This window comes from Hoplias malabaricus, chromosome 18 (genome assembly GCF_029633855.1).
Source record: "Hoplias malabaricus isolate fHopMal1 chromosome 18, fHopMal1.hap1, whole genome shotgun sequence".
Classification (NCBI taxonomy): domain Eukaryota; kingdom Metazoa; phylum Chordata; class Actinopteri; order Characiformes; family Erythrinidae; genus Hoplias; species Hoplias malabaricus.
The window spans coordinates 20,001,414-20,023,965 of record NC_089817.1 but is presented as its reverse complement, the minus strand read 5'-3'; the positions used below and the strand labels follow the sequence as shown (position 1 = coordinate 20,023,965).

Genomic DNA, 22,552 nt, shown 5'->3' with positions numbered 1-22,552 from the left:
TTGATGCAAATAATTGGAACAGAAGAGGTTAACACAGAGTTTGAGTGAACAATCAAAACAGTTTATTTAAACAGAATTCTGGGAAGAACAGTACAGCATGCTTCTTCTCCCTTAGCTGGTCTGTTCTTCGCTGGCTTGGTGTGTGACCCCTGATAATATTCTTCCCCTAGCGTATATGCTTCACCTGATTGGCTCCCTGATGCCAGAGTCAGTCGTTGCTAGGGTGTTGCTAAGGCTTTCCAATGACCTAGTGACCTCTCTGCTAGAAGACCCTGTTGTTTACTGCTGAGTTCAAGCAGTTAATCACACACCCCCTTCACACACACACACCATTTATCCTTTGTCCTGTTGCGCAGATCATAAAGTTAATACTATTTCTTAAAAATAATAAAAGTATCAAGCTAGCTGAAAAATATAATGATTACTGAATCATTTTTCCCATAGACCCCCGATGAAAGTAACGTGGACGTCTTGCAATTTCTAAAGCAACACAGTGTGCATATGTCAAGGGAGGCAAACAGCCCTTAGAGTTAAAGAACCACAACTCTGAATATGAGTATTTAATCATTTCACAATGAAAGCTTATGTAACCTACAGAAAGTGTTCAGAAGCTCCACCACCATGCACAGTAATAACAGCCTGTGCAAGTAGGAAGAGCAGGTACATATCTCAGTGAGAAGCAGCAGCACAAGAGTGCACAGCATGCTCTCACAGGAAATCCGGGTCAATAAATCTTCCTCTAACTGGTGGCGTTAACCCGGCTCTTTGTTCACATTAGTTTTTGTTTAATGTCTCTTGTGTTACTCTGATTCTTGTCTGACATGATGTCATGCATGTTTAGTTTTTAGTGTTTGAGTTCACAGAGTTGTTTAAGAAAAACCCACATGCAATCAGTAGTTTCATTATCACACAGCTCAAGGTATCTGAGGCTGGGGGTTCGAGTCCTGCTCCAGGTGACCCATATTTTGTCATAGCAGCATTGATGGTGGATAATTTTCAGTGTATGCAAGGGTTCAATGAACATGTATATAATATAAAATTACAACACACAAACACACACACAATTATTGTTATTATATATTATTTACATATTTAATGAAACTTTTGTGCATTTGTGGTACTATTTGTATAGCTATGACTAATATGTCTAAACTATATTTCCTACACTGCTGACCAAACCTGCCACAAGTAGAAAAAGTGGTGTACATAAGGGGAGTGTTTTGTGTGTGTTAATGGCCTCTGAGGAGTAGATGTACAGCTATATGGGGTATCTTCACATAAATTAATCCTATAAAAGGGAAGCATGAGGACACATAAGCATACACAAAAGCTCATCATGAAAACATAAAGGTAAAATGACTAGCCGCTTTCTTTGTATACCTCTTTGAATAATCCTAAAAATATAACAGCTTATGTCATGTTGCTCATACATAAAATCCCATTTATATTTACAGTCTCTTAAGTACAAGAGAAGAAGATGGAAAGGTGATCCACTTGTTTCTCTGCACAAATCTACACATACATAGTATCATATATTAGAATTTAATTCTGGCCGCAATATATGTAACAATATTTTGTGAAGAAATATGGACATAGGCAGCAGTTATTTCATTTTACTTTATTTGCTTCTCTGTACCAATTTCTATTTTATATTATTGTTCAAATATAAAAACAGTATTTAATAACAGCACATCTTATAAATAGATTATAATTACATAGTTTAATTGTAATGTTACCCATGTCATTTTTTGTGAGAATATGACAAATATTTTTTTTTCTGTTTTCAGCATGATATTAAAAAACCAGAATACCTCTTCAGTTGTAACAGAGTTTATCATTGTCGGTTTCCTTGGACTTCAGCCGGATTATTACAACCTGGTTGCTGCTATATTCTTGAGCATTTATGTAATGGTTGTTGTGGGTAATTCAGTGTTTATGATGCTGTTTGCAATTGAACCAAGCCTGCAAAAGCCCATGTACATCATCATGATGAATTTAGCTCTGGCGGATACTGGATTCTGCACTGTGGCTTTGCCTAAAATTATAGCCCGTTACTGGTTCAACGATGGGTCTGTCTCCTTCCATGTTTGCATGTTTCAGAGGTTGCTCATTCACTATTTTGCAAACTTGAACTTTCTCCTCATGATGACGATGGCTCTAGATCGATATCTTGCTATCTGCTTCCCTCTCAGATATCCTGTGCTAATGACCAATCGAACTATGGTCCTCTTAACATTGTTTTCCTGGGTGTCTTCCATACTTATTCCCACCATTATCACAATACAGGCCTCACAGATGCCATTCTGTGGACCAAACCGTATTGTTCACTGCTACTGTGAAACTTTGTCTTTGTATAGTTTAGTTTGCTCTGATGTTAGCTTTCAGAGCTTTGTTTTCACCACATTAGTGATGTGTGTGCTTGCCCTAACTCTCTTTATCATAATTTTCTTTTATACCAGAATTGTGGTATCTGTGATCAAAACCACCAAAAACCATAGCAGACTAAAAGCCTTCTCTACCTGTGCCACACAGCTATGCATCATAAGTATCCATTATGTGCCCCGCTTCTTTGTATTCACAGCACCATATTTACCTAATGTTAAATTTGATGTCAACCAAAAAATAGCATTTTCTATGTTTTATTGGTTATTCCCACCACTACTTAACCCATTCATGTACTTTTTTAGGACAAAAGAAATTCGGCAACTGTTTCTGAAATGGTGCACTCAGAAACATGGAAAGGGGAACAAAATCAACATTTTCACCCTGTCTAAATGAGAATTTGCCTTTGTTTTAAAATAAATTATTATTTTATTTTGGAAGAAAGGGATTGTTAAAACAATTATCTCATTTACATGTATTTATTTGATTAAATATTTCTGTACATACATGGATACTGAACAAAAAGGACTTTAGTTTTGCACTGTTACTAAATAGCAAATTTAATAAACAAGTAATAGATGTTAATATTTGTAGCACCACAACACTGTATACGGGCCTTGGTTCAGAATCCTCTCAAATAGTAGGTTCTTACTGCTAATTCAAATAAAATTCTCTTCTACTGTTACTACTACTGTTACTGTCTTTCTGGGTTTTTTTTTCTACAGAGATAAATAGCAGATAATTTCCACTACACTTAAAATTTACCACAAAAAAATTCCGGTAACACAATCATTGTTAAATGAAAAGAAAAAAAAGGCAGTAAGCCTCAGCTTTAACCTCATCTCTAACGAAAAACTAAAAAATGTTTAAATGTCCATGCCTAAATATTTGAAAATGTTATATCTATGTGTAGGCCTACACCCTCATGAACTTAAGCTGGGTAAAAGGAAAACGTTTGTTGGCATGGTTCGTTGCTTAAGTACATGGTGGCTGGGAAATATCAGAAATTGTCCCTGGCAATAGTCCATGTACAGAGCTCTGCGTGAATGTAAACAAAACTATAAGGCTTGTAAACAGCAGCAACTTGTTTAAACAAGCTCAGATATTGAGTGTTACTCATAAACGGGTGCCTGAGGCTAATGCACAAAAAATATTTTTAATAATGATCTAGTCTCACTTACACAGCAGATTACAACACTAATCACTGAGTTTCAGCTGGGCAACACCCTGCTTCTTTTGATGGGTTACATGTCCCCATGGAACCTTTCATTCATTCAAATCATTGCCACCCACACCTATCAGACTCTTGAAGCAGCATATTTATTACATTTCATCATAGGATAATAACAGAGCATATGAGTGATTATCTCTTTGTACACTATGGCCAGTGCCCGGGCTGTTGGTCTTCCTAATTGGTTATAACTGAGATGAAGGGTGGGTTTTCCCTTCCACTGTGACCACCGTTCACCCACAGGTTCATTTAATTCCTCAAACCCAGTGTCAGAAATGCAAGGTGGTCTCCCACTTCTAGTCCTTAGTCTCCTTCTGATTCAGTAAAGTGCGGCAAATCATCTCCAGTCTCATCATCTGGAGTAATTCAACTCCCTGTTTCCACTGACTAGTATCATTATTATTTGGAACAACTATGAACTGCTCCAGTGTGTCACTCCCAGTTCTTGACAACTCTGAAATAGCTTTATAGGAATTAAAACATGGTTTCTGATCTCCATTTTCAGAATATGGTTTACCTGATTCACTCCCTGCATACTGGTCAACAGATCTCCCTGGTCTACAGGGTGGCTCACTGTTCCCTTGTGCTTTGGACAAACTCCAATATAGTTAACAGATGATCTTGGTATATTGTTTACATGCCTCCCATTCCCCTACTTGGCTTCAGCTGATAAACAGGTATGTCTGGCCATTTATTCACCACAACATAGGGCAAGAAATTTAATCTATATCTCATTTTGTGTTTTCCAGTGTGACCAAAATTCCATATAAATACCCTATTCTCCTATCTCCAGACCTTGATTTTTCACTCTTTCATGCCTCTTATTTCTCTGATGGTTCTTGTTTGCAGCCTCTGATGCCAGTCTATAAGCATTCCAAACCATTTTCTTCACATACTGATCATGCTTCACCTCCTATTCACAATCGGTAGACATACCAAAACAAATGTTCACTGGCAGATGGACTTCTCTCGCAAACATAAGGAAATACAGGGAATAACCAGTAGCTTCATTTTTTTGTACAATTGTAGGAATGTAGCAACTGATTTATATGTTAACTTCAGATCTACTTTTTCTCAGGATTCAAGGTTCCCAACATTGAAAGAAGAGTGTGATTTAATATTTCAGTATGGGGATCTCCTAGTGGATGATAGGGAGTTGTTGAGAATCCTCAACATTCCCAGAAGTTCCTTGAGAGGACGACCCTCCAAATCTAGCCCCTGATCCAATTGTATCCAAGCTGGAAACTAATAATGCACAAAAATGTTATCAAAGTAACTCTAGTGGCTTTCAGGTCTCTGTGGGGAAAGGCTTGTAAGGCTTGTAAGGTGAGTGAAATCGTTGGTCATGACCAAACATTGGCATTTCCTTTAGAGTCAGGCTCTAGCAACAAGAAATCAATACAGGTCCCACTGGTCATTACGTGGTTTAACAGTGTTTCTGTGTTTCCCTTGTGTTGCACCTACCACAACTTTTTAATATAATCTTCAATTTTTCTTGCCATTATAGACCAATAAAACCTATTTCTGAGGAGCTCAATGGTCCTTTCCACTCCAAGGTTACCGGAATCATTGTGCAAAGCTGTGACCATCTGTATATATAATCTCTGATGTTAGTTTTCAGAGCTGTTTTCACCACATTAGTGATTTTGTGTTGCAACACTTTCCCAGACTGAGTTTTCTGTGACTAATTTCAGACATTGTCATAGCAGTAATGCAATGGCTGGGTCAGTACATTTGTCACCCATCTTGGCCTGCTTCTACCATCTGTTTTACTGGACCAATTACCAAATCTTTCTCCTGTGCTATCCTTAGGTCGGTGGTACAGCAAGTTGCTGTGAGGTTCCCACTCCCACTTATACTGGAAAGCAGTAAGCTTCCGGAAAACTTTGAGGAGCAGCACCAAAACCAAGTCATCCTGGTTAGTACTGAATAGTGAAATCATATGTTGAAAAGACTGAGAGCCAATGGTGACCTGTTGCAAACAGTAAAGACAGGAATGGGAGCCCAAACACAGTATCATAAAATCACAAACATGATACATTACTTGGCAGTGGGCTGGTTTCAGATTGGGGACAGATATAAGCAATAGAAACAGACAGGTTTTCAGTTTAGACTTAAAAGTGGAGACAGAATTGGCCTGTTGTACAGTACATCCTGGACAGTGGGGGAGTGTTTAAGTTTTTCTACTGCTAGTGTAGCCATTTGGCTGGCTACCTTTATTAAGGCCTTGCCTTTAGGTCACTCCATTAAATGGAGGACCATTAACTGCGACATCAAATTTGCCATGTGAGAGGGCTCAGCGCCAAGGATCATGGCTGTATATTCTATATATGTGGCTCCTATTGAGCTTGCTAATTCCAAATACACCTCAGTCAGGTGATTACCACTGATGCTTGGTGACTGGGTTGTGTGCCAGATTTAAAGGAGGCACCATAAATTGACTTCAGTTGCAATAGCACAATTCAGCCACAGGGCTCCTGGTGTTTCCAGGGCTAGGTCAGTGCTGCCAACTATTTACTTAACTCCTCTCCCCAGAGTAGGTTCACTGGTTTGGCTAAATGGAACCTCTTCAGTTCTAACACTGAAGGAGAAACACACACCACTGTCAGTTTTAAAGAACTGTTTTGGGCCACTTTAGAATGAGTTCACTATTAACATTGTTTTACAAATTCAAGGCACAAGATTCTACATGCAATTTTGAGCTGGGATTCGCTGCCTCTCTATTTAAAGGTTGAATCAACACTGCTCACGACCGACCGACCCACCGACCGGGTCGGTCGGTCGGTCTTGTCTGTTTCTCATGCCTTCCAAGTCAGTTTTTGTATCACTCTTGTCTCATGTCTGTTTGTGTTTTCTCTGTTTAGCTTTTTGTGTTTTAGTTTAGTCAGTATAGCTGTCTGTGTCAAAGTTTAGTCTGTTTAGCTTTCTGTGTTTTAGTTTAGTCTGCTTTAGCTCTTTCTCTATTTAGGTTTCTGTTCAGTTCTCTCGGTCTAGGTTAGTCTGTTTAGTTTTCTTTGTCCAGGTACGTGTTTAGCTCTTCCTGTCTAGGTCTCTGTTTAGCTCTGTGTCCAGGTTTGTCTATTTAGTTCTATGTCTAGGTTGAGTCTGTTTCTCTGTCTGTTTAGCTCCCTCTAGGTTTCTCTGTCCAGTTCCCTCTCTATCTGTCAAAGTCTCTTTGCCTAGTATTATGTCATGTTATCCAAGTCTGTCTCTGGTTTGTTATTTATTGTGTAAATAAAAATCACTGTGTTCTAGCGAGTGTGTCCGCCTCTGTCAGTCTGCTTGCCACGTTCCTGACAAAGCCGTATTTGAGGTACAAAATTTGCAGATTAAAAGCAGGAATTTGTAGACTTTTGGACGATTCAGAACATACACTGAGATTTGTGCACAGTGATTAACTTAAAACTCTTTCATACATGTGATTAAACAGTGATGCATCACAGCTGATAAAACCACAGTATTACTTCAAAATTAAACATTTATGTAGCATCAGTGACAGTTATTTGAGTAATAATTATTTAATTCATTTTGTTAAGCTCCATGTTTGGGAGTCATTAATATGTAGTGTCTTTACCGGTCCAATTTTAACTTGGACAAGTAGGTGATCATTTTTGGATTACTTTACATATAATATAGCAGAATTAATTATTAATGAATTATGCTCATTGACCCATTGTAAATTCTTGGCTCTGAAATTGAATCTGAACTAAAAGTAATAATTCTGTACAAGAAAGGTGCCCATGCACATTTTTTTGATTGGTTCTATCACACAACTCGTTTATTAAATGTAATATCAAATAATGAGTATTGATCATACATTTATTTAATGAATTAGATTACAGCTATACATGAGTTAGCAGGGAGATACATATGAGGGAATTTCTCTATGATAATTACCCTAAATTCTATAAAGGCTATAGTTTATCCCAGCAAAGCATTCAGCACCAATCTCCTGAGCTATGTAAGAAATGAAACAATGTAACTTTACGTATCCATGGATTCATCTTGTTTGCCAGCAGTTGGTGCATAGACATTTTTATAAACACAGAGTGCAACTCCATGATGTTCACAATACTCTTTGCCAGAGAACAGCACAGTTTGTCCATCAAGTGCCTTGAAGTGTCCAGTGGTTGTTAGTTTTGTCTCAAATAATCCACAGATGCTGATGTTCAGTCTCCCCATTTCACTTGCAAGTCCTGATAGCTTTCCAAGTGAGTTGAGGCCCCTAACATTCCAATGACACAAAGTCTGACATTCAACTTGTGCTTCTCTTTGTCTTCTGCTGCATTTGTGTTGAAGAGGGTGACCTTCAATGATGCCAAGACAGTAGAATGCTTCTAGATGCCCACCACATCTCTCCACTGTGGGTACCATGGAGTCAGAACCAGTATGGTATTCTTTTTTTACTGTACTTACTGTACTGTACTAAATTATTTACTGCGGTAAAATGACTGGTGCTCGAATCTTCTAGGTCAACCTAGTGCTCAACCTCTACTTCTGAAGTCATAACCATACACTTGTAGAATCAACATTGAAATGGGTATCAGTTGTAGCAAAGCCCTAGTTTGGGCTTAGGGTTTTACTGCCAAAAAAAGCAAAAGAGTTAATCAAATTTTTTCAATTATAAATCTAAATTTAATACGTTTTTGCTGCTACTGCTGTTAGCAGTGTTTTGAGGCATTGTTTTCTTGTCTGGTTTCATAATAAAATAAAAATATATGCACTGAAAATGTATGTAAACATTTGCTTATATGTCAAGCCACTTATTTCATAGATTAAAAAAAAGCATTTAAATCAAATAGAGGAAAAAGGATAAAGCAGTTAAAAAGTATGTTCTTCCCTTAAAACACTATTGTTTCTCAAGTATTTCAATAAAGTGTTGATTAAAGCTTTTTACAACTTGACGGCTGCTTTAAAGCACAGTACAAATGGTTGTGTTGCATGGAAATACTTTTGTCTGTTTTCTTATAGCAATTGATTGATTGATTGAAAATTGATGTGGTGAAGCATTATCAGATGCTACTTAGACACACCAAAAAGGAACTAACCATGACTAGAGCCTTCCAAAAGGAAAATGTTTCCTGAAATGCAGTGGGCCATATGAAACCAGAGGCTGATATTTACACAATGCACACAGGCAATGCTGTGGGCAGCTCAGTCATTCTGGCTGTTAGAGTGACCCTTGCATCCATTTTGCCATCTTACAGGCAGAAGCACAAGTAAGCACAAGTACATCATTAAGCACAAGTACAGGAGTACAAGCCTCCAACCAGTAACTGCATGCCGTCTCATCAGAGAAAACGGTATGAACTATTTTCTCTTCTTCAGCTCTCACTATTTGTTACTGGCTGCTCTTTGTAACATACACTCAATAATCTGCTATCATAAATGACTGATTTGATAGTTGTAACCTAGAAACCCAGCATTATTTAACCTCTTATTTCGCTCATTGGTCGGTTAAGCTTATAAAAAGAAATCACTCATTGTTATATCCATCAGTATATCTCAAGTACTACAGGTCCAAAGTTGACAGTTAATGTACCAAATTAAAGCTTAAAGTCACTGATTTTCATTGATTTAATCATTTTATATATAATCCTACTGATAAATAAGTATTTTGGCTATTTCTATTTTTGTTATTGGAAATTGTTATGAAAAAATATTAGTAACAGTACAGATTTTCAGTAACAGTACAGATTTTCTAGGTCAACCTAGTGCTCAACCTCTACTTCTGAAGTCATAACCATACACTTGTAGAATCAACATTGAAATGGGTATCAGTTGTAGCAAAGCCCTAGTTTGGGCTTAGGGTTTTACTGCCAAAAAAAGCAAAAGAGTTAATCAAATTTTTCAATTATAAATCTAAATTTAATACGTTTTTGCTGCTACTGCTGTTAGCAGTGTTTTGAGGCATTGTTTTCTTGTCTGGTTTCATAATAAAATAAAAATATATGCACTGAAAATGTATGTAAACATTTGCTTATATGTCAAGCCACTTATTTCATAGATTAAAAAAAAGCATTTAAATCAAATAGAGGAAAAAGGATAAAGCAGTTAAAAAGTATGTTCTTCCCTTAAAACACTATTGTTTCTCAAGTATTTCAATAAAGTGTTGATTAAAGCTTTTTACAACTTGACGGCTGCTTTAAAGCACAGTACAAATGGTTGTGTTGCATGGAAATACTTTTGTCTGTTTTCTTATAGCAATTGATTGATTGATTGAAAATTGATGTGGTGAAGCATTATCAGATGCTACTTAGACACACCAAAAAGGAACTAACCATGACTAGAGCCTTCCAAAAGGAAAATGTTTCCTGAAATGCAGTGGGCCATATGAAACCAGAGGCTGATATTTACACAATGCACACAGGCAATGCTGTGGGCAGCTCAGTCATTCTGGCTGTTAGAGTGACCCTTGCATCCATTTTGCCATCTTACAGGCAGAAGCACAAGTAAGCACAAGTACATCATTAAGCACAAGTACAGGAGTACAAGCCTCCAACCAGTAACTGCATGCCGTCTCATCAGAGAAAACGGTATGAACTATTTTCTCTTCTTCAGCTCTCACTATTTGTTACTGGCTGCTCTTTGTAACATACACTCAATAATCTGCTATCATAAATGACTGATTTGATAGTTGTAACCTAGAAACCCAGCATTATTTAACCTCTTATTTCGCTCATTGGTCGGTTAAGCTTATAAAAAGAAATCACTCATTGTTATATCCATCAGTATATCTCAAGTACTACAGGTCCAAAGTTGACAGTTAATGTACCAAATTAAAGCTTAAAGTCACTGATTTTCATTGATTTAATCATTTTATATATAATCCTACTGATAAATAAGTATTTTGGCTATTTCTATTTTTGTTATTGGAAATTGTTATGAAAAAATATTAGTAACAGTACAGATTTTCAGATTTTTCACGGCGCCATATTTGAGTAATGTGTACATATCATACATGAATCGAACGGGCAAACTGTCAGGATCATGAGGATATACACTAAAATGTAGGACTACGGAATTAAAGCCAAAAAAATAAAATAATCCAAACTTCACGTTTTTTTTCTCATCAATGACAAAACCACTGCTTCTCGAAGCCTAAAGAGTCCACAAGCAGCTTACATACAAAGTTAGCGCAGCAGTGCTTACCTGAGATAGTCTCCTTCAAAACGAGACTAAATCTGTCTCTCCATCAAACCGTCGGTAAGCAATCCTCATGTTTGTGTCAAGAGTACTGGCCTAAAAAAAAAAACAAAATTTGATTCAGATTCAATTTATTTGTCACATACAAAGTTATACAAGTACAACATCAGGAAAGTGGTGGTAAAAAAAAAGAAAGTCACAGACTCTGCCTTAAGGAAGATCTTGAAAAAAACAACACCTATAGCACACAAGCAATACACACAGATAGTTTCAGTGACGTGGACAAAAAGCAGTAGGAGGCGTGTTCATGGGTGGTGGGGGGGAGCAAGTTTCAGTCTGTGAGCCAGATCTCCATAGCAACTGTTCCACCAGGGGAGTTTGACTATCAGCAGCTCAAGGCTGCTGATAGCTGGGGCAGCCAAAACAGATAATTTCAGTTCGCTGAGATCAGAGACCTGAAGCTAATTTTGAGCTAATTGTCCCTCTGATTCAAAGTTCCATTTTTGCTCCAGTCTTCCAAACGTTCAAACTTTGAGTTCAAAGCCATTAGTTGCTTCATGATGGATTCCAAGCTTCTACTCACAGTCCCAGTGCACCAACGGCTCTGCCCATCCCATCAATCATATTGGTCAGTTTCCTTGGGCTGTTTTCAACTGACCCAACTCTTTTAATTTCCCGATATACCAGGGCAACGCCTAAACCAATCAGCAGAAAGGCCACGATCGTATGTTCAACAGCTTCAATGTCCTCGATGGAATGAGACGGCAGACACACCACGCGCCACCTTTCCCATGCATCCATGGAATATCCAGCCAGCGTCGTTCCATCAGAGTAGGCGGGCTCCCCCGAGCCCAAACTTCTCCTTGAGAAGATGGTGTCAATACCGTTGAGAGACCAGCTGATCAATTCCATTAAAAAAAATAGTACATATTTTCAAAAAAATAATTAAAATATTATCACCATGGACCCATGTCATACCTACTGCCTAGAGCTTAGGCTCTCAGCTTTCCAACAACATGTCAATCAAGTCTGTAGACCAATTAGGGGCAGAGTTATGGCGATGCACACCCAAGGAGGAGGGACAAACACGTTTGGTACTGTTTGGTGAGGGGTAAATGGCCACTTGGTGAGGGACAGGAGACTAGTTTCTCATAGAAAGTAAAGAAAAAACACTAAGATGTTGACATTAGGTCTAGGAAAGATATATACAGTTTATTTTTGCAGTAAAAGTAATTATTTTCTTTAAGGAGAGCTTGGGGTCTAAAGAGACACTTGGAGAGGCCATCTGTCCACTGTCTGCTCCAGTTTGAATAATTTCAAATCAGTAAGAGGTATCAACTCCAAATTTTACCTGATGAAAATAGACCCCTGGAGACACAATTTTAAAAAGAAAAATGTAATGGGACTCATAAACTCGTCACTTTATAGTCACTAACATTTTTTTTTTTCAAAAGTAAGACAAGTACCTATATTTTTTGTGTATTTCATAAGCTTTTGACAACTTCATATATATTTCAGAACTCTAAATGGTTTCTTTTACAAATGTGAAGGGTTTTCTGTAAAAATAAATCATGATAATGCATCTAGTATATTCACTGCCTGAGGAAAAGGTATATTGAGTTACATATCGGCCATCGGCCACCACTGGCGTCTAGAAATCGGCATCAGCCATCAAAAAACCCATATTGGTCGATCACTACAGTTAAGCAAGCAGGAGAAGTATTTGCTGTTATGGTGGGTGATCAACCAGCTATATTGCAGTCATTCATTTTCTCTGCTGAGAGAAAAAGCCCTGGAAATTAATATGGAGTCTTTTTGTGAGCTTTTGAGAGCAAGATTCTCCCAGGCTGCATCTGAGGACGTCTCCGCAGGAAGCCCTGCTCCCGAGGACAACCCCCTCAAGTCTGAGAAATTTTTTTTTTGGGGGGGGGGGGGGGGGGAGTTGAGGCCTGCTGCTGTTAGCCTCAAACCTCAGGACAAAGGAGGTGAGGCTAACAGGGGCGCACTTCCTGGAGATCTTGGGTTGAGGAAGTCCTTCAAGAGTGCGCCCATCTGACCCCCTAAACCCTCAACAGCTCCAGCATGTGCCCTGCAAGCAGCCCAATCCCTTGCCTCTGTGGACGTCATTGCAGGGCCTCCTTGCCTCCGTGGACATCGTTGCAGGACCCCGTCTCCAAGGGTATCTCAGCAGGGTCCCCTGCTTTAGAGAGTGTCTCTACAGGGTCTCCTGTTCCTGTGAAGGAGGCATACGCTGCTCCTGTCCCTGTGAAGGTGGTGAACTCGCCCACTCCTCTTCTTGTGAAGGCAGCAAACTTGGTCACTCCTGTTCCCGTGAAGGTGCCAAACTCGGCCGCTTCTGTTCCAGTGATGGCGGCGAACCCGGCTGCTCCTGTTCCTGTGATGGCGGCAAACCCAGCCGCTCCTGTTCCTGTGAAGGTGGTGAACCAGGCCGCTCCTGTTCTTGTGATGCCGGCTTCCACAGCCACTCCTGTTCCTGTGAAGGTGGAGCCCCGGCCACCTCTGTTTGTGTCTCTAGGTCCCAATTGTTGTTTTTGTTCCTCTGTCGGTCCCTGTCTCTGTCCATGTCTGTGTACCTGTGTCTGCTCTTGTCTGTGTCCCAGTCCCTGTCACCAAGTTTGTGTCAGTCCCTGTGAACGTCCTGGTCCCTGTTCCCCTGCCAAGTCCTGTCCAGTCAGCGTTTCAGTCCAGTGTCTTGTCTCCTGTCTTGTTACCTGTCTCTTCTCCTGTCCTGCCTCAAATCCAGTCCCAATACCCAGCCTCAGTCCTGTCACCTGTTCTGTCTCCAGTCCAGTCCCCTGTTTCTAATCATGTCCAGTCTTTGTTCCCATCCAGTGTCCCGTCCAAAGTCCATCACCCTGTCCTGTCCCCTGTCCAGTCTCAAATCTCGCCTCCGGTCTCCAATCCAATTCAGTCTCTGTTCCTGTTTTGTGCACAGTTCAGTCTTCTGTCCCCACTCAGGTTTTGTCAACCATCTCTAGTTCTGTCTTGTCCAAAGTCTTGTCTCCTGTTCCCTTTCATCAGTCGCATGTCTGGTCTCAAGTTTCGTCTCTCATTGCTCCCCTTTGTCAGTCTCCTGTCCTGTCCCGAGTCCAGTGTCCTGTTTCTGGTTCTGTCAAGTCCCCAGCTCAATTTCCTGTGTCTATTCCTGTCTTGTCCTGAGTCCTGTCTACTGTCGGTTCATGTACCGTCAGTCTTGTCTTGTTCTGTTTTGTTTATCTTGCTCCTCTCCTGCGCCAGCACCTGGGGGGGTCTAGGTTTACGCGCTCCTGGAGTTGCAAGTTTAGGAGGGGAAATCTGTCATGCCTTGGTCCTGACCTGTGTCTGTTTTTCCCATCATGTGCTCTAGTACATGGCTGTTTGTTATTGTTCCTGTTTTCGCCCTTGTCCCACTTTAGCTTTCTGTTACCATTTCTTTTGTTAATGGGTCGGTTTTGACCCATGTCTTAAATCAGCCATAAGATACCCTAAAACAATTAATTATCAACCAATTTGTTTCTTACCTCTTGTTTACTTTGTTAGGCTTCCTTACCCATGGAAAGATTGGTTTAAATTTTTCATTGTTGCATACTGTAAACTGGAGATGTACACCATAATTTTAACAAGATCATTTTATTTACATTTACATTTATGCATTTGGCAGACACTTTTATCCAAAGCAACTTACAAAAGAGGAGCTAACATTCAAACTACAGCACAAATTATACAAAATACCTTACATTAAGTGCAATATGCCAGGAAGTAATAAGTGCATTAAAGAAAGACATTCAGTGCAAAAGATACTCTTGGAAGAGCTGGGTTTTCAATGATTTCTTGAATGCAGAGAGGGTTTCTGTTGCTCTGATAGTGCTTGGAAGCTCGTTCCACCAGCGTGGTACCAGAGATGAGAATAGCCTCAACTGACCTGTACGGGGGGTTGGTCGTGTTAGTAGGCGCTCCTTTGAGAAACGGAGAGGGCAGGCGCTAACGTATGGTTTTAAGAGTCTATTGAGGTAGATGGGAGCAGAACCAGTGAAGGCCATTCATTTTATCATTTACCTCTCCCCGGATCACCACCTTAACGTGGTGGAGGGGTTTGCGTGCCTGTGTGAGCCTAGGAGCTATGTTGTCTGGGGCAATAGCCCCTGGTAGGGTCTCCCAAGGCAAATTGGTCTTAGGTGATGGGCCAGACAAAGAGTGATCCATAAAGAAAAGGATGAAGAGATTAAGAACAGGGACATCGCTTCCCTTGCCTGGAGTAGGGTTACCAGGGCCTCACCCTGGAGCCAGGCCTGTGATTATGCACATAACAGCAGTTCAAAGTACCATGCCTTCTTGAGGACCCTAGAGGGGGTGCTGGAGAACACTCATTCTGGAGACTCCATTGTTCTGCTGGGGGACTTCAACGCTCATGTGGGTAATGACAGAGACATGGAGGGCCGAGGTGGTGGGAAAACTACTTGCCGGTAGGGCCCCGGGGGTTTGAAGTTCGCTCCGGGTTCCTCAAGGCTCTGGATGTAGTGGGGCTGTCCTGGCTGACACGTCTTTGCAACATTGCGTGGACATCTGAATCCCTGAGGCTGAATCCCTTTTTGATTGACAGCGAAATGAGTGAATGAGCGATCCTTTGGTGTAAAGATCCATGGGAGCATTACATTTTCATTCTGTTCTGAGTTGAACCAGAGACTTTCTTAATCATCTTAGCTGCATTTTCTTTGTTAAAAACGACTAGCAACAAATCGAGTTTCTATATCTGGTGGGGGTTTTTTTGTAGCTGCTTGTGTTTGGAGACTGACTTCTATCACTCTTTCTGACTTCTATCGCAGTTTCTGTCCAGCGGGTGCTGCTGAGCCCCTCCACCGTCACAAAGCACTCACAGGCGGGCACACTTCACATGGGCCAAAGCCGTTTTAGCAGCCTAGCTCTGCTGGCCATTGAGAGGACACTAGTCAAGTCCCTGGAAAAGACGCCTTGTTGGTACGTCAGGGTCACAGATCATTTTCTTGAAATGGAACGGAGCATAGAATTTATGGATAAACAAACCGACACCCCTTCCTGGATCAGGGCCTTGTCGTGGTAGAAGGGCTTGTGTGGTCTCATGACCTCCTGGGCTATGTCGTCGGGAGCTGTTAGCTCCCAGTAGGGTCTCCCATGGCAAACAGGTCTGGAGTGAAGATCCAGACAAACATGATCCAAAAGCATTCCTATGAGTACACCCATTAAAATTCAGTGTACCCTGCCCAGGAAAGGGTTACCGGGACCTACCCCTGATCCAGAGTAGGGGTGCGGTGCAATACCCATCGGACACAGAGCGGGAGCGAAGGGGCCCCTGGTGTCATGGAACTTGTCAGCAGAAACTGGTTCTTGGTACGTGGAACATAACCTCACTGGGGGGTAAAGAGCCAGAGCTGGTGCATGAGGTTGAGAGATACCAGCTAGATATAGTTGAACCAAACTCCTTGATAGGGGTTGGTCTCTCTCCTACTCAGGAGTTGCACAGGGTGAGAGGCGCCGGGTGGGTGTGAGGATACTCACAAGTCCAGAATGGAGTCTGAATGGACACTGTTCCGGACCTCCATCTTGGAAGCGGCTGCATGTAGCTGTGGTCAAAAGCTTGTTGGTGCCTTTTATGGCGGCAACCCAAGAACCCGTTGGTGGACACTGGGGGTGAGGGAAGCTGTCAAGCGGAAGAAGGAGGCTTTTCGAGATTGGCTAGCTCGGGGAACTTCCGATTCTGCGGATGGGTACCGGCAAGCGAAAAAGGCTGTTGCTGAAGCAAAATCCAAAGCATGGGAGGAGTTTGGAGAGGCCATGGAGAATGACTTCTGGGCGGCCTCAAAGAGGTTCTGGAAAACACTCCGACAGCTCAGGAGGGGGAGGGGGGACCCTATCCAAGCTGTGCTCAGCAAGGATGGTGAAACTCTGAACTCGACTGAGCGTATTGTTGGGTGTTGGAAGGAGCACTTTGAGGAACTCCTTAACCCGAAAGACATGCCTCTTGTGCAGGAGGTAGGTTCAGAAGTGTCTGAGGGGTCAGATTCCATTTCCTTGGCTGAAGTCACTGAGGTGGTGAAAAAGCTTTGCAGTGACAAAGCTCCAGGAGTGGATGAGATTCGCTGAGTTACTGAAGGCACTCGATACTGTGGGGCTGTCTTGGATGACACGCCTATACAAGGCTTCTTCGCGCGGAGGCCTCCAGCGTTCACTTAAGGAGTTTGCAGCCGAGTGTGAAGCAGTCGGTATGCGGATCAGCACCTCCAAGTCTGAGGTTATCTCCCGGAAACAGATGGCATGCTCCCTTCAGGTAAGAGGGATGGTGAGATTGACTGTAGGATAAGTGCAGCGTCTGCAGTAATGCGGTCACTGTACCGCACCGTTGTGGTGAAGGGAGAGCTGAGCCATAAAGCAAAGCTCTCAATTTACCGGTCAATCTACGTCCCCACTCTCACCTATGTTCATGAGCTCTGGGTAATGACCGAAAGAACAAGATCGCGGATACACGTGGCCGAAATGAGCTTTCTCCGACAGGTCGCTGGGCGTACTCTCCGTGATCGGGTGAGGAGCTCGGAGTAGAGTCGCTGCTCCTTCGCTTTGAGAGAAGTCAGTTGAGGTGGTTTGGGCATTTGATCAGGATGCCTCCTGGACACCTTGTGGAGGTATACCAGGCACGTCCAACTGGAAGGAGGCCCCGGGGTAGACCCAGGACATGCTGGAGGGATTATATCTCCCGGCTGTCCTGGGAACGCCTTGGGATCCCCCAGGAGGAATTGGTGGATGTTGCAAGGGACAGAGACGTCTGGGCTTCTTTGCTCGCCCTGTTGCCACCGCAAACCTGAAGTGGAGAAGCAGAAAAGAAAATGTATGTATATATGTATGTATGTATAAACCGACACATTTTATGATGTAGGCCGAAATTGAGCTTCCCCTCCTTGAAAGACCAGCATCCGCCACTGGTTCCAACTATAGGGGGATCACACTCCTCAGCCTCCCCGGTAAGGTCTATGCGAGGGTACTGGAGAAGAGAATCCGACTGATAGTTGAACCTCGGATCCAGGAGGAACAATGCAGATTCCGCCCCAGCCGTGGAACACAGGACCAGCTCTTTACCCTCGCTAGAATCCTGGAGGGTGTGTGGGAGTTTGCTCAACCAGTCTACATGTGTTTTGTGGATATGGAGAAGGCATTCGACCGTGTCTCTCGGGATATTCTGTGGGGGGTATGGGGTACTGGGCTTTTTGCTACGGGTCATCCAGTCCCTGTATAAACAGAGCAGGACTCTAGTTCATATGGCTGGCAGAGTTGGACTCCATCGGGGCTGCCCGTTGTCACTGGTTCTGTTCATAATTTTTATGGACAGAATTTCTCAGCATAGCCAAGTGGCGGAAGGTGTCCAGTTTGGTGGTCTCAGGATTCCATTGTTGGCTTCATCGAGCCGGGACCTCCAGCTCTTGCTGGACCAGTTTGCAGCTGAGCGTGAAGCGGTAGGAATGAGGATCAGCACCTACAAGTCCGAGTCCATGGTACTCAGTCGGAAAAGGCTGGAGTGCTCTCTTCAGGTTGGAAGTGATATCCTGCCTCAAGTGGAGGAGTTTAAATACCTCGGTGTGTTGTTCATGAGTGAGGGAAAGATGGAGCGGGAGATTGACAGACAGATCAGTGCAGCATCAGCAGTAATGTGGGCTCTGTACCGATCCGTTGTGGGGAAGAGAGAGCTGAGCAGGAAAGCAAAGCTCTCAATTTACCGTTCGATCTACGTCCCAACCCTCACCTATGGTCACGAGCTTTGAGTAGTGACCGAAAGAATGGGATCGCGGGTACATGTGGCTGAAATGAGTTTTCTCCCCAGTGTGTCTGGACTCTCCCTTAGAGACAGGATTAGGAACTCGGACATCTGGGAGAGACTTGGAATGGAGCCACTGCTTCTCCATGTCGAGAGGAGCCAGTTGAGGTGGTTCGGGCATCTGTTCTGGATGCCTCCTGGACACCTTCCTGGTGAGGTGTTCTGGGCATGTTCAACAGGGAGGAGGCCCCGGGGCAGACCAAGAACACGCTGGAGAGACTACATGTCTCGAATGGCCTGGGAACGCCTCTGTATACCCCCAGAGGAGCTGGAGACGGTGGCTGGGGAGAGGAAGGTCTGGGTTTCTTTGCTCCGACTGCTTCCTCCCGCGACCCAGACGCTGATAAGCGGTGGATAATGGATGGATGGATTTTATAATTTATTAAAAAGAAAGTTTTTAATATTCTGTTTAAATAAAAGTTGCTGACAAAGTAAAAAAAAAATCTAAAGCCTAAAAATGGGTCACTCAAGACCCTAACACATAGTGATGGGAATTTCGGCTCTTTTGGCTCGGCTCTTCATAAAGAGCCGGCTCTTTCGGCTCCTAAATGGCTCTTTGTTTTACCACTTATTTCCACTGGTACAGAACAATATTACCTACATTTTACATGACTATATGGACAAAATATTATTGTTCAATATTAAAAATAACAAATAGTGTTGCAATGGCCAATTGTTTTTATGGCTGTCTTGTAATAACTCACTGATTGCACTCACATATTCAGTTGTATAAATAACTGGATTTTTATTTAAACACCTTAAAAAATCACTTGTAAACTCTGAAATATAGCCAATGGAACCCAAAAGTTAGGTATTACAAAATAGCGTATTAAATTCAATAATCATCCATTTCTGGGTAATAAAATAAACAAATACTCTGCAACTTCAACTATTTTTTGAAAGGCAAATTGGCATTCAGGAAAACCAAGTGTCTCAGCTTTGCTTGTTGTTATCTGATTGGTTGAATGACAAGCCTTAGAAAAAATGGCTCGGTCTTAGACGGGAACCGGCTCTCATCGTTCACTTACAAGAGCCGGCGCTTTGAACAGGTTCATTCGCGACCGACACACCACTACTAACACAGGAGGAAGATTAAAATATTGCAACAACAGTTGTCAAAAATGTCAGTAGATATATGTAAGAAACCCATTAATGGTTATAAAAAGTGATTGACCTCAATTATTGTAAGGCTCTGCTACCAAATAAGTTGAGGGTGCCAATCATTTTGGTCAGTTAATTTCTGTAGTGCTTTGTGCAAAGATTTTTTTTGTCAGAATTTTATTTCTTTCTCAGGTTTTTTGGTCTTTCTGGTCCCTCTGCAAACCGAAGGAACAAATATGAACAAATAATGCTTTGTAATTGAAACAATTTTCCAGGAGAACTTTTTCAAAATAATTTAAGGAGTGTCAACATTTCTGGCCATTTTCTTAGAAATAAAATAATAAATAAACAAAAATGTATAGTTTAAACAGTGTCAAATTACATTATATTGTACCCCAACCAATCTCTCTTCTCCCCCAACTGTCTCTGATACATCCTTTTTTTCCCTTTCCTTTTTAAAACATTAATTAATCTGTAACCACTTATCCAGTTAAGGTTGGCGGGTGGAGCATACCCAGAATAATTGGCCACAAGGCAGGAATACATTTGAAAATATTGGCACTGATTTTCCATACTACAAACACGATTAAGGCACAGATCCCATTGTTAGAAGATACGTTTGTGTATAATACAAATTCATTCATTATCTGTAACTGCTTATCCAATTCAGGGTCGCGGTGGGTCCAGAGCCTACCTGGAATCATTGGGCGCAAGGCGGGATTACACCCTGGAGGGGGCGCCAGTCCTTCACAGGGCAACACAGACACACACACACATTCACTCACACACTCACACCTACGGACACTTTGGAGTCACCAATCCACCTTCCAACGTGTGTTTTTGGACCGTGGGAGGAAACCGGAGCACCCGGAGGAAACCCACGTGGACATGAGGAGAACACACCAACTCCTCACAGACAGTCACCCGGAGCGGGAATCGAACCCACAACCTCCATGTCCCTGGAGCTGTGTGACTGCGACACTACCTGCTGCGCCACCGTGCCGTCCATAATACAAATTGTCAACTAGAATTTTTTTTTCTTTTTTTAAGGTGTGTTCTTGGCAATGACATAAACAACAGTCAATTATAAAAGAGGCGTATCCTGCTTCCTGCTCCAGCTCCAGAGTATTCATATCAAAGTACTGTGAGTTTCATATCTTGTAGTAATGTTTCCTTTTTTTCATTAGTTTTACAGAGATTTTACTGTTGTTTGCTGTGTATTATCTATATCCTAAATCATTTTAATTTGCAACTGTATATTTGCAACTGCTTTCTATTGTAAACAGCACTCACCTACTGACATGAATACTGTTTTATCAGTTAGTAACGCAACATTTGTTCACCCCTCTACATTTTACATCAATGGATTTTACAATATGCCACATGCAAAATATTATTATATATTTCTTTGCCTTGTGTATGTTGTGACGGTTTTGGGGAATTCTTTTATAATGGGAACTATATACTTAGCACGTACCCTGCACACAGCAAAATATATAGTTGTCATAAACCTGGCCTTGTCTGATCTGTGTGGAAGCTCTGCACTTATTCCAAAATATGCTGATATGTTTCTGTTTGAGAACCAGTATATATCTTATGAAAACTGCCTGGCACACATGTATTTTGTTTTTCTTTTTATGACCCTGCAATCCCTTACACTGCTTGCTTTGTGCTTTGACAGAGTAATTGCTATATGTTTTCCGTTGAGGTATCATACTATTGTCACTAAAGGCACAATGACTCTGATTATAGGTGTAATGTGGGTTTTCTCTATGATTGTTGTTGGCCTCATGATAACTCTGGTTACCAGACTGTCCTTCTGTAGATTAACTGTAGTTGACAGTTACTTTTGTGATCATGGTCCTATCTTCAGATTAGCTTGTAATGATAATTCTCCTAATTATATTTATGCTTATGTCTATATTGCTGTTTTGATTTGCATTCCCTTATTACTTATAGGTGTGTCCTACATTTGTATTGGTTTTGCATTGCTCAAAATTTCACATGGAGGTGAGCGAATGAAAGCTATAAAAACCTGCACATCCCACCTCATATTAGTGGCTTTGTTTTATCTGCCTATCTTCAGCATTTATATTACCGCTCTAACAACATATTTACATCCAAACACTAGAATTATCAACACTGTCCTAACGCAAACAGTTCCCCCTATGTTAAACCCCATTATCTATTCTCTGAAAACAGAGGAGGTACTGCAGTCCATTAAAGCACTCTACAATCGAACAAAAAAGGTGAACTCAGTAATGGAAGATTGTGAAAGGCATTGTAAGGAATGAAAATGATAACATTACAACCTATTTATTTTTAAAATAGCCCTAGGTTTGGTTGTAGTATGAAGTACTCTAAATTTAAAAATAGTTCCAATGTTGTAACATTTAGTTGGTTAGATCTGAAATATGTATTTTAATGACAAAATTTGAATAAATCTCTATGAACAGCTGACATAATTACAATTATTTGTACAGTAATTGGAACGGAAAAGTTTGATGTTTAGTTTAATATTGACCTTTCTATTTGCATAGAAATACAGTGGTATTCAAATATTAAGGCATATGTTCATACCTAATATAATAAGTAAATTCAGCTACTTTAATGTACTCAAATACTGAAATATGAACTTTAAAGTGTATTGTGGACTCTCAAAGACAGGATTGCCATTGTCATGTCACAAAGTCAACTATTACACTGGGCTCTACAGTTTAACAAATCAATGGTATTTTTTGAGTGCCTTGTAAAATATATTCCAGAGAGTTCCAAGAGTATTTAAAACATTCTGAAATGAATATAGGATCATATGCCATAAACACATGCTCACCCTGGAGCCAGGCCTGGGGGAG

The 22,552-nt window shown here is 41.3% G+C and overlaps 2 protein-coding genes across 2 annotated transcripts; both read left to right on the top strand.

Moving 5' to 3' along the window:
• Positions 1–1,788: 1,788 nt before the first annotated feature.
• Positions 1,789–2,778, top strand: LOC136675152 (olfactory receptor 10A3-like). The gene has a single exon (XM_066651577.1). It carries the CDS (start codon positions 1,789–1,791, stop codon positions 2,776–2,778), a length of 990 nt encoding a protein of 329 aa, XP_066507674.1.
• Positions 2,779–20,998: 18,220 nt separating this feature from the next.
• LOC136674401 (olfactory receptor 1E16-like) lies at positions 20,999–22,028 on the top strand. Its single transcript, XM_066650411.1, is given in 2 exon segments — positions 20,999–21,966; positions 21,968–22,028. Coding segments are annotated over 2 exon segments (1,029 nt in total).
• The last annotated feature ends 524 nt before the right edge of the window (positions 22,029–22,552 follow it).